General features: G+C 38.1%; 1 protein-coding gene across 1 annotated transcript in view; it reads right to left on the reverse strand.

Annotated features, from left to right (window-relative positions):
• The window catches only part of LOC145979341 (uncharacterized), a 273,539-nt gene that overhangs the window by 25,546 nt on the left and 227,975 nt on the right, over positions 1-20,018 (reverse strand). The window contains exons 10-13 of the mRNA XM_083112208.1: positions 15,765-17,281; positions 11,051-11,224; positions 9,030-9,224; positions 3,538-3,714 (exon numbers count right to left, since the gene is read on the reverse strand). Coding sequence (XP_082968334.1) covers positions 3,538-3,714; positions 9,030-9,224; positions 11,051-11,224; positions 15,765-17,281 — 2,063 coding nt within the window. The remainder of the gene's footprint in view (positions 1-3,537; positions 3,715-9,029; positions 9,225-11,050; positions 11,225-15,764; positions 17,282-20,018) is intronic.

Here is a 20,018-nt window from a genome sequence, read left to right on the forward strand (position 1 = left end):
GGGTGTATATTAGGTTGGAGGAGCGGCAGGTGCCCTTTGGGTGAAGGGTGAATTCACCAGCTGCAGTCGGGATCTGGAGGGTGGGGGAGGTGATAAGTATGGAGCAGGTCTTGCATCTGGGTTTGTTGCACATGTGGGCTGGGGGTGGTGGGATGGGAGCAGTGGGTGTATTATGGACCAAGCTGTTCTTGAGGTTGGGGAGGCATCGGAAGATGACCCTAGGTTTGTCCCGAAAGATGTCTCTGGTGTCGGGATCACTGTGGAGGATGGGAAGGAGGGAGTGGATGGATCATGTTACTGTGAGTAAGGTGATTGTTGACAAGTGTTGCTTAGGGTGTTTTATTCAATGGAAGCTGAGGTGAAACCTGGAATGAATATTGGAGAAGCAAAGTGATTCATAGTCAGAGTAGAGAAATTATCTTAATGTGCATAAGAAGCTGACAGTTGTCTTGCATTGAATGTGAAACAAGTGCAAAAGCGTGTTTCCGCATCTACTGATATGTCAGTAAGTACTTTGAAACAAAAATGATCGCTTCAAAGTAACTGGGAAGGGATTAGTAATGCCTAACAAACCACGCAGAAGAAAGAAATTTAAAAGTGATTTGACAAGTGTGTTATTCATAGAACAATTGACGAATTTCACGATCGTGAAAGACAGCATGCTACTTTAGATTCGTAAGTAATTTTTTTAATGAGACAACAGCATATAGCTTTACCAATTTCATGTCTAGTAGAATTGTAACTTCCGCATATTGCAACACTGCTCCTATGAGTCACGTGACGTCTTCTGCAGACGACAAACATTTTCCCGCTTTGTGCATGCTAGAGCTCAGGCTAAACCGAATGCGCTGTACAAGCTGCTTCAACAGGTGCATTACTCAGTCAATCATAAAACTCTAAACCAACAAATGTGCACCTAAGGCTTTCACCATGGCACTTTCTTTACCACAGAGTTAGTGAAATATCTCCGCTGGCCTACCCTCGACTTAACAATATTCCGATCTTGAACGCTTCCTTCTAGCAAAACTAGTAGGAAGCATTTCAATGCATTTCCTTATGCTGCATCCATATTTTAGCCTGATAGGCATTATTATGCAATTCAGAAATATCTGCACATGCAAAAACTCTTCTAATGGGAACTTGGGTGTTCCAAAACAGGGAGGCCCCCTGATGGTGCAGTGGTAGCATAATCACATTGTAATCAAGGGGTCCAGGGTTCGATACCCAGTAGAGGCACATAATGGTTCGGATCCAACTTTAAACTATATGTCCAGTCCCTATTAGCCTTACTGTGCATTAAGTGGACTTAAAACACCAAATCAATGAATCAATCAAGTCCAAAACAGGGGTTGGCTTACACCAAATGCTACATTTTTTCTCTATCATCAGTCTAACCACCATAAGTGGACTAAGCTCTCAAAGAAAATAAGAGACAACGGCTATCCAATGAATAGCTGTTGCTCTCAGAAACGAAGGTTCCTTGCATCGTAAATCTGCCAAAAGACTGTTTTCTGGTTACATCAAACCGGCATATTTATAGTTGAGGTAAAAGACTGTGGAAGTTCACCCTGTAGAATGGGAATTTTCCATGGCAATGGCCTTTTTCAAACCACAGCCCCCCCCCCCCCCCAGCTGGGTAAAGCATAACATGCTGAAATGCACAATCCAATAAATTTATACATAAATGCAATCAATCACAAATGTAAAATATACATATAAAACATTTTAAATTTGAATTTGAATTTAAAATTTTGGGTGTATCAGCACTTAAGCTATTTTTCACCAGTCACATTATACAGGGTCCAGCCCCTTCCTATAACTAAAATAACATAACTGTAATGTTGTCTAACTAAAATTCTGCCTTAGGTTACAAGCTGAGGTTGTAAAGGGTCACACGGCACACAAACACAAAACACAGGCCAACACACACAGCTGTACAGGATTCTACTGGCCATAGGTCCAGGTGCTAGAGCCTCGTTAGTCTGCAAAATGCAGTCCAGGGTGTACTACATGGAAGTGAGGGATCCAGATTTGAGAAATACATTTGGAGATAATAATCTGGATAGGGAGGGGAATTTGTATGGGAGGTTATTGGTTTCACTTTAAAAACCGTGACATCCCAGTCCTTAGATAATATGGAACCACTGCAGTAGCTTACTCATGCTATGAGGGTCATCCACAAGAAAAGGGACGTTTTGTTATAAAACACAAACAACAAATTATGTGTGCAAATCATTTATGGTACAGAAACTACACCTTACTCTACTCTTCCACTTATTCACCATACCCATTCAAGCACTTACCATAGCGTGATACCAGTTTGTGAAGACCATCATTGTATTCGGTTGCCACCAATGTATTCAACCATGTAGTGACAGTGTGTCTGAGTTTTTCAACCATGGCAAAGTGCTTTCCGTAAATTTTTTGATTGCCACAAGTGACAAGACATGGGTGGCCTATTCAACATCCAAAACCAAGCATCACTTAATGTAGTGGCACCATACCGGATCACTTTCCAAGCCAAAAAAGGCCAAACAAATACTCAGCATGGGAAAGGTTCCAGCAATGGACTTTTGGGACAGGAAAGGTGTCTTATTCATTGATTTTCTGGCACGGGGATGAACAATAAATGCTGAGGCCTACTGTCAAATTCTTAAAAGGATCTGTCATGCAATACAAAACAAACCGAGTACAATGGCAGTGTCAACAAACTGGTATCATTCTATAATAAGTGTTTGAATGGATATGGCGAATATGTGGAAAAGTAGAGTAAGGTATGTAGTTTCTGTACCATACATTTTTTGCACACATCATTTGTCGTTTATATTTTACACCAAAACGTCACCTTTTTTTTTTTTTTGGATGACCCTCATATTTGCTATTTTCAAAATCACGTCAATCATATCCATTATGCCTGGTGTTTCTTAAAAAATTGAGGAGTTACAAAAAATTATTGCAAGTAAACTATTCAACTTACATTAATTAAACCAGTCCAGAATGATCGACGAATGCAAACAGTTTGTGCGTGCATGTTTTGTTATGCTGATGGTTCATATCCCTGCCACTAGGCGACACTCAAATCACCCACATCACTCACAGTGTTTTGTGCAATGTTTTGGTCCCCAAGATCACCGGACCTTACACCGTGCGACTTCTTTTTGTGGCATTTCATCAAAGGCAGGGTATTCGTCTCACCGATGCCACATGATATCGCAGCCCTAAGGGAGCTTATCATCACACAATAGACACTATTGACAGGCCTATGTTGATGTGAGTGTGGCAAGAAGTAGACTATCATTTCGATGTGTGACGTGTTTCCCATGGTGCACACATTGAACATTTGTAGGTGTAAAAAATTAGTTCCTCGTTCGTTCTGGACTGGTTCCATTTTTTTAAAAAATGTGCTGACTCGTATAACATTTCTAATACAACCACTCAGCTAGGCCTTTTTTCCTTACAGAATGGAAACAGTTGTACCGCATACAGGGAAATAGAAACTTACTGGTGACTACTTTTCTTTACTGTACAGACACTAACCTGACACTGGCATGAACGACATTTGTCTGCTGGGTGGGAGAATATTTCACCATCTTCATATTTCTGATTGTAATGTTGGCAGCCTTCACAAAGGGGGCAACACTCACCAGGTACAAACACTGGATGTTGACAATTAACTACACAAACTACTGGATTGCACTGAATGTCACCATTTTCCTAAAGTAAATATTCTAATTAATATTGATGAGAAACATTTAAAAATATATGAGGGGTATTCAAGTCAAACTGGGACTTTTGAGTATATTAAATAAAAGAACGAATTTCAAGGAGTGGAAACTGCATTTATATTTCAACATACTTCCCTGCGACATTTATACCCTTATCCCATCATTTAACTAATGCCTGGAAAGCTATGGCATAGAAAGATTTGTCAGTATGCCTGAATCATCCAAGGACAGCCTTCTTTACGACCGAGATCGTCACTGATGGACGTATGGCCACCTTTGAATTGTTTACACTAGTGGTTCCCAAAGTGTGCACCATGGCACCCTGGGGTGCTGTGGCTGGCTTACAGAGGTGCCACGAAATGTTCCAATATGTGAAATGAAATGATTGTTCCAAATACATGATAATTTAGTACTTTTTACACACAGAATGTTTCTAAATTTTAAATATGTGTTTATTTTTTAACTTCAGGCAAGCAACTTAACATCACTAACTGAGCGTTTCAAGCACAGAGTTCCAAGTGTTAGATAGCCCTACATTCTGACTTGGACATTGCGAAAATATCTTCAAACACTAAGGGTGCCGTGAAATGAAAAAGTTTAGGAACCGCTGGTTTACACCATTCAAATGTCTTACTGTGGCTGAGCGTCACATCACCACACACTGTTCCATGCATGAACTAACATTGTTGTCCGCCATCTTGATTAACGATCTCTGGACTGTATAGTACCACAAAGCCAGCATACATAGTTATTTTATACCTGTTTAATTAAAAGTCCTGGTTTGACTTGAACACCCCTCGTATACGTGCACATATATATATTACACATATGTGGTGTCAGTTAACCATAACTTCCCAACAGGGTCTTCACAATTGTGTGTTTTTCTTGGGAAAAGACATAATTGAATGGAAAGAAAAATACAAACCTAGAGAACAGTTGAATATCAGATGTATTGATACTGCCTATGAATTCAAACTCTGCCAAAGTACCATGTGGATTGTAAAAGGTGAATACTATTATAAGTAATGATATTCAATACATGTTTGTGCTACTGGAAAAGCAAAATCTGTATGTGAAGAGCATTTGATCAGGTTTGAGAAATTAATTTAATAGAACTAAAACTAATTTGGAAGTTTATCATCTGTCATTATCTGTAACATATTTTTATAAGACGAGTCATTCCATACAAAATCAACACAGCCCCCAACCTGACCATCTCTGATTTTCGTGAAATTTGGGGAGTTGAAACTATGTATGGAACGTAGTAACTACGAAAATTTTGAATCTTGTTCGTCTTGTAATTTTAAAATTATTCAAGGTCAAAGTTTGCAGAAATTGCCCTTTCTGAGCCTGTTTAGCTATACTAAATGTGCTCTAAGTATGTCTCTATTTTGCCTAGGGAGCTGAAATAACGTTTATTGTGTAGTAAATCGAACAAGTTTTCCAATGATATGTAACAAGCCTACCTTTGAATAAAAATAAAATATTGTCACGTGACCTAGACCTTTGACCTTGAATATCTCAAAACATGTCATCCCCAAAAATCGTGAAAAAAATAGATTTCGTACATCATGCTATACTCTAAAACATGCAAAAAAAAATCAAAATGGGACTGCCATGCGATCACAATATAGAAAATAATATGTATAGCTAGCTATGTGACAGATAAAGGCCTCATTTCAATGTACTAGGGTGAGTCAAAAGTCCCTTAACACCCCCTATAAAATGTAAAGGAGTTATGCTGGGTACAATTGGTCATTACAAAAGCATGTTAGGCCCAAGGGGAACCATAGCTGTTTGTGTCAATCAGAGGTCCGCCATAATGTTGGCCGCGAAAGTGAATTCAACTCAAACATTTTCAATGGAAAGGGGGTGATGTGAAGCATCAAATCAGGCTAGAATTTCACGAGAAATGCAGTGGCAAAGGTATTGCCAGCGTATCTTTAACCAGCAAAATGTTATGTTTGAATCTTTTAAACATTTTATCCTTTTCGAGGTGCTAGAGAAAAAGCATTAGCATGCCTCTAATGTATTAGGAATGCATCGAGATCACAGTGACGCTATCAAATAGTTGAATATTGTGAATGGAGTCTCAAACAATTACAATTTGAAGCTTCGTTTAGATTGAATAGTCCTTCACAGTGACGAGAGTAATTTTATGTTCACAGTGAAATTAATAGAAATAATATGCAACACATGTGATATGTTAAGCTACATTAGACAGATCCCAGCCGAATTGCTGGAACTGGTAAGCTAAGGGTGTGGTATGGAGCATGCTGAGTGGGATTGGTTGGTCCATTTGCAATGACGGAATCTTAAATGATGACGGCTGCTTGGATTTGTTAAGTGAACAGGTTCTTCATCCTTGCTTATGGAATGCAGCACTTTTTGCAGAGTTTTTCAACAGGACAGAGCGTAATCACACTATGGGAATAAGGCATATTATGGTAGTTTCTTCATGGTAAATTTCCTGGTAGATGGATTGGCAGTCGGGGACCTGTTGAAAGGTTCACCAGATCTAACACATGTGGACTCTTACCTTCAGAAACATTTGAAGGCAATACTATATGCACTAAAAATCTGTGATATTGACCATCTGAATATTTGCCACTGTATTTCTCGTGAAATTCTAGCCTGATTTTATGCTTCACATCACCCCCTTTCCATTGAAAATGTTTGAGTTGAATTCACTTTCGCGGCCAACATTATGGCGGACCTCTGATTGACACAAACAGCTATGGTTCCCCTTGGGCCTAACATGCTTTTGTAATGACCAAATGTACCCAGCGCATAACTCCTTTACATTTTATAGGGGGTGTTAAGGGACTTTTGACTCACCCTAGTACATTGTAATGAGGCCTTTATCTGTCACATAGCTAGCTATACATATTATTTTCTATATTGTGATCGCATGGCAGTCCCACTTTGATTTTTTTTTGTATGTTTTAGAGTATAGCATGATGTGCGAAATCTATTTTTTCACGATTTTTGGGGATGACATGTTTTGAGATATTCAAGGTCAAAGGTCTAGGTCACGTGACAATATTTTATTTTTATCCAAAGTTAGGCTTGTTACATATCATTGGAAAGCTTGTTCAATTTACTACCCAATAAACGTTATTTCAGCTCCCTAGGCAAAATAGAGACATACTTAGAGCACAATTAGTATAGCTAAATGGGCTCAGAAAGGGCAATTTCTGCAAACTTTGACCTTGAATAATTTTACAATTACAAGACGAACAAGACTCAAAATTTTCGTAGTTACTACGTTCCATGCATAGTTTCAACTCCCCAAATTTCATGAAAATAGGAGATGGTCAGGTTGAAAATTGCACATATCTGTGTTGATTTGGCATTGAGTGACTCAGACTTGTAAAATTTCAATTCAGTAAATTCACAAAAAATTAACCTCCATGGTCCCCACATCCACAGAAGATGTACTACATTTTCATTTTTTTAAAAAAGATTGTTGATGTTTTATTTATTCTTTAACTTTTTATAAATACTGTATTTACGCATGTATGATGCATGTGTGTGTGTGTGTAATGCGCACCCTGTTTGTTCATGGGGAAAAGCAACAAACAATTGTATCTCCTATATAATGCACAGTACAATTCAGGTTAAAGAAATGGCTTTCTTAGTTGTAGGCCGTAAAGCTGTTGTTATGCCAATCAAGAGTGGATGACATCATACCTATTCAATACCTGTTGCTATGTGAACCAAGAGGAGAATATCCTCTTGTGTATACAATGAGTCACCAACCCCCTTCTCCCTCCACTGTGTTCACCATACCAAAGCTTTCACTTCTGCAACCACATTGTTAATCCTGTAGTAGAAGAAAGTGAGATCAAAATTACGTTATGGATTTGCAGCTCTCAGGAATTTATTTACTATTATTTCTCGCCTGACAAATGCTGCTGATACACATCCCATGTGATGGGAGGCGTATGCTTGAATTCTGCCAGAACGGCATGGTGCTGCTTTTCTCCATGTCACAAAATTTCACTTTTATAGTGTATTTCTTTTTTTAATTATTATTACTAAAAAAATCCAACCTAGTAATTTGCATTGGTGCCTGTTGATAGATACGTGTTATATGCAGTGACATAGTAAAAACATGTGTGGTTTTAATATTGGCTGTCCGAATTATTCTGTGCATAATATGCACCACAGATTTTTTGGCAAAAAATTTTGAAAAAATGTGTGAATTTTATATGAGTAAATACGGTAATTTTTTTTGTAGCTAGTTGTCAACCTTCAGATTTTTTTGGAATAACTGCTGATAAATGAGACATACACAAACACACAATCCCTCTCCACTCACACAAACACACATACTTTCTCGATTTGTAGATTCTTACATCTACTGCAAGTTTTTGGATGTTTCATCCAGATATGGCAGATGTATAAATCATTATAGAATTGACAGTTAGTAACAAACACTACATAGAAGTCTTTCTTCTTCTTCAAGGATATCTACATACATATATAAAGTAAATTAAAGAATTAATTACACATTAAATAACATCACAAGAGATTTTACATATGCATTTCTTAAACAAAAACTGGCTGTTGGAGACCATTATTAACCGAAAAAGCTATTTTCGCACTTCTGCAAAAACATAACAATGAATATTGGAAGCATAATTGAGAGAAGTGGAAGAATAGATGAGGAGGTAAACAGAAGAGGACAAGTGGGTGGTGGACTCTATCAAAGTGTTGGAAGATTAGTATGGAACAGGGATGTACCTATGAAATGCAAAAAAGGTAATGTATAACACATACTATGTGTCAATAATTACATCGGAGCAGAGACTTGGACAATGACAGAGAGAGACAAAAGAAAGATACAGGCAGTGGAGATGAAATTTTAAGGAGTATATTGGGAAAGACTAGAAGGGATAGAATAAGGAATGAGGAGATCCGACAGACAGTGGGGGTGGTGAAGCTTCACGACAGAGTAGAATAGGCACAAAAGATATGGTTCGGACACATGAAGAGGATGGATGCAGAAAGACTACCAGTAAGAGCTTATAATGCACAAGGAGTGGGAATAAGGCCAAGGAGGAGACCAAGATGTCGATGGAAAGAGCAGATAGTGGAGAATGTTAGGAGAAGAGGACAAGATTGGAACACCGTGGAAAGAAAGGAGTGGTGGAATACCAGCAAAAGATGGAGAGGCTTGACTTCGAAGGATGATGACAATTGGATAGTGAGAACTACAAAAAGTGAAGAAGTTAATAAAGATGGAAGTGGGAACAGGGGAACTACTGTAAGAAAATATTTAGGTGTAATAAACATTACCTTACACAGACATGTGTGGCAACCACCTTCCTTCTTGACCCACAGTTGCCCCTGGTAGAAGAACCTTCCTCTTGAGAAGCACCCTGGCTCAGGGGGCAGACAAGCTGGGCAACATTCCTCTGGTATGAAAACTCTGAATTCCAGGGGACAATCCAATGCTGGGCATCGAATGTCACTGCAAACACTTCTTCCATTCTAATCAATTCCACAGAAAAAAAAGAAAACTTAATGTGTTGTTAGTGTTTCCTGTATTCTAGAGACTAATTTTTTCTCACTTCAAATGCAAGTAAATATCATTTAACTCTTCCTTTCATGGAATGACTAAATTATTGAATAGTTGATAGAGAAAAAAGAATGCTGCATCATTATTACTTAGGAAGATATTTTTTGAGAAAAAAATGAAATATCCCAAAAGTAACATTAATAAGATCTCAGTGAGCATCACCGAAAATTTCCTTTTCGATTTGATTACTGGGTCATTCCATACCATTGCATCCAATTTTGAAATAATTTATCCCTTCACCAATATTAATAATTTAAGCACGGCGATTGAGGGGAGAAACCAGTTTTTGTCCCTGCACTATAGCATCTTAATGCTAAGCTTGCCTACCAAAAGAAAGTAAACTGTCCTTGCCCCCCAAGTTTTGGTACTGCATTTAAATGTTCTAAACCTACACTGAAAACTTTTTTCATGTTTGCATTTGGATCTGCAGATCATTTTCTATCAGCAGCATGCTATGATACAATGAATGCAATTCGTATTTTTTCATAAGTTCTCATCTTGGGGGCACAAAATAACAACTCAATCATATTTATTATTGCAAACCTAAATTAGACCATCATTAACCCTAGAAAGCTAATGTGTCATCTGGCAGACTAAGCCTGTGGTGCTGTTTACTTATTTCACCCCCTTCCACTTAACTCTTCCGCTCCCTGCTCCTTCTACCTTCATTTGGGTCCTTTTACAACTGTGTTTTTAACGGTTTTTAATTTTGTGTCTTCTATCAGACGAAATGTTAATCTCTATGTACACCAAAACTTCCAAGGCAACTTCACAAGATTTTGCTAACATCCTGCATGTGGAAATGCAATAAACTAATGCAGATGCTCAACATCGACAAGCAAGAGGAGGATGAGCAGATTTTTCTGCTGCCATTGCTCCAAAGCCATGTGTGGTGAAAACCAGTCAAAGTGTTGTTTTGAATGCACCAAATACTTATAAAAATGTAACTTTGCATTCCTGCACGTGTAACTAAATACTAATTTTTGTAGTAAATACGTGGGTTGGAGATTTAATAGTGGCAACCTTCTGTATATATGTCATGAAACAGAACCGGTGCCTCTCACTTATACTGCACATTAATTTGATACCTAAGCTACCTCCCAGTAAATGAACTCTTCCTACCAAAACTAGGCGCATGCACAGTGACGAGAGGAATATAGTATCTTTCGAGTTAAGTGAAAACTATAGCGATTCTCGTGTACAACTGTGATGGTGTTATCTTAATGCATGCCATACCTCAAGGGCAGACCGTCAATGTGCAGTATCACTGTTCATTTTTGGAACATCACCTGTGACCTGGGTTGCGAAAGAAGAGGCGACACTTTCTGCTTAATCCTCTCATCATTTTGCAGGACAATGCTCGGGAGCATGTAGCGTGATCCTGTGGCTGATTTGTTAGCTTGATGAGGCTGACAGATGCTGTACCAGCCCCTGTGACATTGATTTGATCCCTAAGATGAAGGAAACACTTCATGGCATTCACTTCTGAACTGTTCCACATATTCTTCAGGCAATAGACTGCTCCATTAGAACCAACAACAGAGCAGGTGCTGCTACAGGTATACTACATACAACTTCTGCATCGCTGCCAATGGGTTGTAAATTTATGCTGTGTTTTAATTCTGAAGAAACCAGTAGTCCAGCAGACGAATAGTTAGCTTTAACATTTGGCACAGGACACATAAGCTTTCTAGGATTAGAGAGTAAGAAAATTACAAGGGAAAAGCTCATAACCTACCTCACAGTAGCATTCACGACATGGGTCTAATTCTGGAGAGAATGTATCTCCTGGAAGGTAAACATGTTTTTCATAAACACAGTCACCTGGACAGTAGTCGCAGCAATCTCCAGAAAGTGGACTTTCACAATGAACTGGAGGACAGTGGCGAGGTCCACACCGTAGTTCTCCATCCTACAATATATACACAGATATTTTATTGTTTCCTTCAAAATTAGGATGAAAACATTGGTACTTTTAAATTGGAATTAATAGTTAATGAACAAATACTGTATTAATGAAGGAGGCACATACACTATACAGGGTGTCTCAAAAGTAATAGCCAAACTAACACAGGTGAAAGTGCACCATAATAGAAGCAAAAAAGTCTCAGTAAATATGGGTCTGCAAACGAGCCGTTTTTGACATAATCGAGAATGTGTGATTACAAGCTGCCACTGACTTCAGTGTTTGTAAACGTCTTCCTAGTTGGTAAAATGCCAATAAAACAGTATGAAAAATCAGGAGATCTCATTGCTTTTATTGAACATTCTACTTACTTTAACAAAGAATACAGCACTACTTTAGTATGTTCTACGTTACAATTACTTTACATTCGTACCTGTTAAAGGAGGTGTTCAAAGTGTTGTCCTTCCATCTGGCTGCAATACTACTGTATGCAATTCCACATTGAGTTTCGAATTCTTTTGAACACTCCCGGATCATGTCGGAATTGGTCACAAGAATGTACAATTCTCAGTTCCAGTTCTTCAACCGTCTCAACAGTAATTTTGTACACTACGCTTTTGAGGTGACCCCAGACACAAAAATCCAAAGGATTTAGATCCAGTGACCTTGGAGGCCACGGTACAGGTCCACCTCGACCTATCCATATTTGATGATATCTGCATGTTAGATGTCGTCTCACAGCAGTAGCAAAATGTGCCGGTGCTCTATCATGCAATCATGCATGTACCACATACTCTGACATGGTTCAAGGGGAACATCCTCAAGCAATCCTGGAAGATCATGCCACAAGAACCAAAGGTACCTTGGTCCATTGAGTCTTCTTGGAAGAATGTGTGGTCCAATGAGATGATCACCTAGTAACCACACATTCACATTCAATGAGAAACGTTGCTGATGTGGTGAACAGCATGAAAATTAGTACACTCCAAACATGAGAATTATGAAAATTTAAAATACCATCAGGTGTGAACCCCGCTTCGTCTGTAAATAAAATGTTACTTGTAAAATGTTGGTTGAGTACAACCTGTTGTTGCATCCACTGACAAAACGTCACTCTAGGAACACATCTGTATCACTGAGACACTGAACTCATTGGAGGTGGTAAGGGTAGAGTGAATTGCAATGTAAAATTCTCCATACACTACTGCAGCTTACTGGCACTTGAGCGGCAATTCTCCTCATCGAGGTTTCGGAGTGTGTTCTACTGCTTCCAACCATGTCCTCAACTTCAGGCATAATGCGTGCAGGTCTACCTGCTCTCCTACCATGTTCGAAGTTCCCATGTTCTTTGAGGCACTGATGTACCTTAGTAAATGTGCAACTCTCAGGGTGCCTTCGGGCAGGGTATTTTTCTTGGTACAAGCATGCAGCCTCCCATGCATTGCCGTTAGCCAAACCATACACAAAATGAATATCCACATACTCTTTGTTGCTGTAAGGTTCCATTTTCGCTACGCAGTCCAGCACAACTGACGTGACTCCGACAGTATGATTAGGCTGTGTACTGATTGTATCCATACAACGTCACCTCTCGGAAACGTTCTGTTTGATTACAACGCCACCTCTCGGAAATGTTCTGTTTGATTACAACGCCACATCTCGGAAATGTTCTGTTTTGTAAACAAAGAGCAAACCTCGGACCGTGCAAGGAATAAAGCACTCAGTGTTTACAAAATGCAATCAATGACAGCTTGTAACCACACATTCGCACACATTATTAGCATTTTACCAACTAGGACGACATTTACAAACAATGAAGTCAGTGGTGGCTTGTAACCACACATTCGCAATTATCTTGAAAATGGCTCGTTTGGAGACCCATGTTTACTGAGACTTTTTTGCTTCTATTATCATGTACTTTCACCTGTGTCAGTTTGCGCTATTACACCATGTAAAGCCAAAAGTCACCTGACACCCAAATGAACATGATGGCAGTGTCACAGTCTGGGGCTGTTTTTCCTGGTTTGAGCTCGGGTTATTAGTTTTGGTCAATGGTAACATGAACAGTGGTGTTTACGAGAACATTTTAGACAGCATGCTGCTCACACTGTAGCAGCAGTTTCGAATAAGCCCTTTCCGCTCTCAGCACAATAATGCCCCTGTCCATAAAGCAGGGTTTATTGCAATGTGGTTTGAGGACAATCAGGTGGATGTGCTTAGCTGGCATACTCAAAGCCCTGACTTGAACTCCATAGAACAGCTTTGGGATGAACTGGAGTGTCGGTTGCATGGCAGACCCACTCGACCGAAAATGACCCATGAACTATTCACGAGGCTATAGAACGAATGGAAAAAAATCCAGCAGCAATATACCAGAACTTAGTGGAAAGCGTGCCCCGAAGAGTAAATGCTGTAATAATAGCAAAGGGAGGACCAACATCTTATTAGTTACCTGGCAGGTGTCTTTGGAATGAACAGCACTGGGTGTCCGGCAAGGTGGATTGATTGAAATCAGGTAATTTTTTTTGGGGAAAAATCACTGATTTAAATCACTTGAAATAAATAATTTAATAAATAATGCACATAAGGATTTTATAGATATCAGTATTTCTTCAAAATTAGAAAAATCATAAAGGAACATTATCAGGTTATGAGGCAACCCACAAAATTCTTAGTAATACGTTTTAACTACTGTAAAAACATATTGATTGTAATAATAAATAGAAATATGGAGCAGAGTAATTGTATTACCCTATTTTCTCTAAGTTAATGATGTACAAAGGGAGATTTGGCACCCATAACTTCATTTGGTGTGCCATTAAACATTGATAACTAAATGTTTAAGTAATAAAGTATACATCTGTGTTAATTTACATATTTTGTACTTAATATTGTGAAACTCTTCTGTACATAAAACAGCATATTATATGTCACATATTTTTTTAAAAAAATCATTTTATTAATCATGAAGAATGTTGTAGCATGGACAACTACCAAGATTATTTCATTTCCTATTTTATAAAGTTTTTACTACACTTTATATGTTATTTTCCAATATATATATAGCCCCAATCCCACCTCTGACTGACTCACTGACATAAATGTTCTCCATGAAGGAAGCCCTGGAGGCAGAAAATGCCCCGATTACGACCCCCCATGAAATTCAAAAATCGCCTAATTGGCCCTTCCTTAAGGGTGAAAATGCCCTTTTTTCACATCCTTAGCAACCGTTTCCAGGGGCATTTTTTTGCAGCACACATTGTTTCCTTCAATTCTGAATTGTGTAGCTAAATACATTATATTCCTCACAGATCACACACACAGATGAATCAACTCCTTGTTCAAAAAGGTGCCTCAAACAAGGGTGACATCTACATAAGGAGTTTCAGCCCAGACACAATTACTTAGGTATATATTGGTAAACTCAATACAAAAATATCTGCATCGTGGTTGTTTTAATTAAATGTTTAGAGGTATAATAAAATACAATTACTTAGAGAGTTTGCGGTGCTTCTTGTTCACCATGGAAACGGACGTTGCTAGGGAACTTAAAGAAAGTTTATTTTCACCCTGTCAGAGCATCAGAATTTATTACAACGGGTAAAAAAAAGGTAAAGTGTTCCCCTGTGCTTAGCACCACGCCATGAAGGCGTATAGGGGGTGTGGGGGTAACGCCCCACACTTTCTTGATCCGGTCGTGGGGAATGACTGATATCGATACTAGGGAACTTAAAGAACGTTTATTTTCACCACGGAAACTACTGTAAGTGAATTATGTGACAATTTTCGAATTTCAAAATATGAGCATCAGAATTTATTACAGAGGAGAGGTAGGAATTTAAGGGGAAGGACGGAAAACAATTATTTTTCATTTACGTTCAAAAAAGTAAAAAATACAAGAGACGTAAAATATTGCTATTGAATTCGTTTATACAAAATATCTAACTATCTTGAAGTGGATATTGCTTACCCAGTTTATTATTAAGAAAATAGAAAATACTATTTTGAATGCTAGTAGCTACCATATTAGAGCCTGTACACACATAACGTTACGTTCAAAACTTTCCAAATCTGCGAACCACATCGGCGAGCGCACGGAATGACGGAAGACAGTTATTTTTAAATTACGTTTAGAAATGTAAAAATGACAAAAGATGTAAATACTGCTATTCCAATATAGTGTTGCTATTCAATTCGTTTATATGAAATATCTAACTATTTTGAAATGGACAATATTTACCCAGTCTATTATTATGAAAATAGACAAAAATATGTTGAATATTTGTATAATACTAGAGCACTTCCACACATAAAGTTACTTTCTAAGCTTTTCAAATAACCGAACTTATACACATGTTCCTCTTCATCCAATACAACAAGCAGAAATTTTCAAAGTCATTAAGATCTATGAAGAACCCCATCTATAACATGATTGCGCCCACAATGCGGCCGAAGGTCACGCATGCGAGCGTACAAGACGTGGCCAAAGGCCACATCGAAAGTACGCAATTCTTTAATGTACAAATGCATTAAGATGAATACTTACTACACAAACACATTTTGTACAGTTCTTGTCATCACGGTAGAAGGCAGAACGAGATTTGAACTCCTTGCCTTCGAAGAAGCAGTCTAGTTCCGATGTGTTTCCGTTCAGCTGGGAAGGCAGGGCTGGGGGAGTGGCCATTGGGTCTGTTTCCAGCTGGGAGGAAAGATCAAAAGGATCTACATATTCAAAATAAATATCTTCTTCTTGATCAAATTCTGGGTACTGATCATACATGTTATTGAATGCCTGTTCTTCTGTTGATCTCCCCGTTTTCTTCTCTGGCACATGCAGTAGTTGATTTAAAATTTCAAAATCTTTAGTTAATTTAATATTTTTCTTTCTTGTCTTTTCTTTCTTTTTCTTTTTGAATTTTTGTTTCCCTTTGTTTTTCAACTTATGTTGATTGTCTTTTAGAAGTGATATTCCTGCTTGTTGATTTGGTACACCACTAACAGAAGATGCAAATATTACATCTGTTATGTTGTCCATGTTTATGCTAGGATTGATATTAATGTTTGAAATATTAGGAATTAAACTAGATTGAATTACTTCTGTGTATAGGTTTACTGAAGATGTTTCTTCTAGAATGGAAGTTTCCAAAAGTATAATTAAAGTTTGTGTAGCTTCCAAATCTATGGAGTTAGCTGTAGGCTCAGGTATTGCATCACAATTTGTACAACTTAGAATGCTTCCAGTTGATTCAACATTTAGTTGAAAAATAGGATTTGAATCAAGTTCATTGCTGACAAAATTTTCTAACACACTTGAAATGAATTCGAACTTGGTTAAATCAAACAATAAGTCAGAAGTTGGCTCCATATCAGGTGAAGAAAAACTGCCATATGTAAATGAATCCATTAAATCATCAGTAGGCAGAACTGTCTCTAAGAGTTGAGTGGAATTAAGAACTTCTTCCATTTCACTGTCAGGAGTTATTTCTGTCAATGATGATGTAATGTCAAGAAGAGAGAAATTTCCAATTGAGAAAGAATTTTCAAAAAGGAGTGTGCGGTAGGGTCTGAGTAAATATTCATTGGTGATAAAATTACTTTCAGATATTCCCAAGGAGAGACTATGACGAATATCCTTTAATGAGGAATCAATTTCTATTGGAAGTACTGTTTCAATTTCACTTGATCCTCTATTAATGTTGACAATGCTACTTGTTCCTGATAAGATTACAGATGGTTGTAAAATTTTTACATCACTTTGCTTATAATTCAAACGTAGCTCATTTTGAGCATCTGCTGTAATTATAGGTGAACTCATTAGGTGTGATTCCTCTGCACTTGTAACATTGTTGAGTAGAACTTTGAAGACTATTCTGTCTCTTGACTCAATCTTCTCTGGAGAAATGTTGTCCTCAGGTAATGCAGTTATGAACATCTGTTGAGCATAACAAGTTTGTCTGTTTGATGCTAACTCATAGTCTGCGGGACACAAGCACTGATAGCTTCCAAATAAGTTTATGCATGTGTGGCTGCAAGATGTAATGTTCTTAGCACATTCATTGATATCTAAAATAAAAATAAAACAAAGATTAGAGAAATTTCACCAGCAATTGCATAATTTTTAATGGTACATACAAATAATACATAAATAAATAATATATTATAAATGAAGAAATATTGTAACTTCTTTGTTTAACATATATCTTCAAGAGTGATGAACAATAGTCACTGAGTCACATTTCATGCACAAGGTGAATCGTTTTTACGATTGGGACAAAACAATTATAAAATCATACAATGATTTTAAAAATAAATTCAAAGTAAATAGGACTGTTCAAATACATAATATTATTAGACATAATCATGAGTAGTGTAGTGTCCCCGGTTCACAGCCCGAAAATGGCGCTCGGTGGCGCTCGCAGTGTTACCAACTCCTCACTTGAAAAAATCACCAAGGTTTTTGTTTTTGGGTCTAACCTAACCTCAAGCAAGGAGCTGGCAATATTGCTTGAGGCTTTTCTCGCAGTGTGGCCAACTCCTCACTCGAAAAAATCACCAAGGTTTTTATTTGGTCTAACCTAACCTAAAGCAAGGAGCTGGCAACGCTGCTTGAGGCTTGCCTTGCAGCGTAGCCAACATCTTATTTGAAAAGTCACCAAGGTTTTTGTTTTTTGGGTCTAATCTAACCTAAAGCAAGGAGCTGGCAACACTGCTTGAGGCTTTACAGTGCATAAAGCAATTTGCCAACCTACTGATACTTTTGCCATAGCTTTTTACAAAAAAAAAGAGAGAAGAGAGAGAGGGAAGAGTTAAACAACCGATAGTGTTGCTAATATTTACCTACAGTTTTTTTTACATGGCAAGGGCTTAGCCAAATTTATATACTGGCGTAACATACACTGGGCAAGAGAGCCGGCAACAAATATATACTGCCGTAAAAGAGAGAGAGGGATGGATGGATGGTAGCACAGTATGTGTGTGCGTGTGTGTGTGTATAATATGTAGCATTATTAACTAGAGTGTGTTGGCAACTCGCTTATAACTAAAAAATAGAGATGCCAATGTTGCTGTAAGATAAAGAGAGAGACTAAGCTGGCAACAGTGGTGAGCGAATACGTATTATTTCCAAGTCCCGAGCGCCAATGTATATCATGATTTTTGCAAACCTCTCTCGCGGCAACGATGCGCCACACACACACGTACGTACTTCTTTTTATTTCAGTATTGTGGCGCAAACAAACAAACAAATAATAATTGTTGTTTTTAGGATGCCTGGCCCCTATAACCTCGCCAGGGTGCGTGGTGCCCAACCAAAAATGTAAAAGTTTTCTAATGGCTGCGGTTATAGATTACCGCACCTCTGTAGAGTTTCACGTGTTTTTTTTTTTCCCCCAAACTTCCATGAAACCCTACAGAGGACCTCCGTAATGCATGCAACGTGTACTAACGACTCTAGTGTTATTTGATGTTGTGATATTTTTTGGATATAGAGTTTTATTATGAGATAGATAAAAATAATTATGTTTATTATAATATTTTCTTGATGAAGATGGAGAATGTATGTGTGTGTGTTACAAATAAAGTTGCATGCTTTTTTTTTCTAGTTCGACATGAGATACACACAATTTTATTTTTTGAAGTACAGTTAATATTACCTAGGTTAATCTGTGACATACAACTAGCGATCGACACGACCACCTGACACACAGACACAGAGAGAGTGAGCAAATTTAAAGTGTGATCTATAGCCTTACAGGTGACTCAAAAGCAGAAATTGGTCATAGCGTGACAGGTCGATCTATCGTGAACTAAACTAACCTCCCCCACTCATACATACACACTATGTCTTACAATAAGTAAGGCTGCTATATCACATGTAAGGGCTAACGGTTGCCAACACACACAAGATCTATTGCAAATTTTATTAACCTACGACATAAGCCATGGACACACACACACCAAGCCTTCCAGATAGGCTATAAGCAACTCACCTCTTGCAATTGTATAACGGGGAAAATTAACCTACAGCTAGCAACACTGTTTGAGCTGCTTTCGACGAGTAGTGTTACCAAACTTATTTTTTTGCAAATAGGCTCTACAGCTAGAGGCTTGAAACATATACCCTACCAGAGTATGCCAACTTACCTCATGTAAAAATATTACCTAGTACGGGTTAAGCTGTGACATACAACTAGCGAACGACACGACCACCTGACACACAGACAGCTTATACGCAGTTTTTCCTACACACGTACTGGGTTTAAAAGGTAACTTGCAACAACCATTTCACTCACCTCCTATCATATAATAAAATTACCACAGGTTTTTGATACTTGCTGCCAGAACATGGTGGTTTTAGACTGGAAATTCAACCCGATTATTCTATTTGTGCAAGAGAAAAAATGATGATGCCTGCATGTGGAATATATAATTCTTCTTACGGTATTTTGCGTGCCCCAGTAACCTTGCTTTCGATTCACGGAAGCTATGACGTGTATTTCCTGTTTCGCGAACATACGAGAACCTTTCACAATGTCGCATCAGATAATAATATATTGCAAGAGCGAGTTGGTTGTGTATATAAATCTAGTCTTGGGGAATAGACATGAATATAATGTCAAAATTATTGCATAACTTAAAAAGAACATTTATTGCACTGCGCTTTCTAGCAAAGGTAAATGTGGAATGCCCCGGCCCCTCAGAGATTCGAATACTGTTAGTTAAACAGCAAGCATTGTCATATGGACTGACGATTATTATTTTTTAAAAAAAACAGACCTCGTAGTAAGTTATAACCTGAGCT

The sequence above is a fragment of the Lepisma saccharinum genome, chromosome 1, assembly GCF_977018435.1.
Source record: "Lepisma saccharinum chromosome 1, izLepSacc3.1, whole genome shotgun sequence".
NCBI lineage: Eukaryota > Metazoa > Arthropoda > Insecta > Zygentoma > Lepismatidae > Lepisma > Lepisma saccharinum.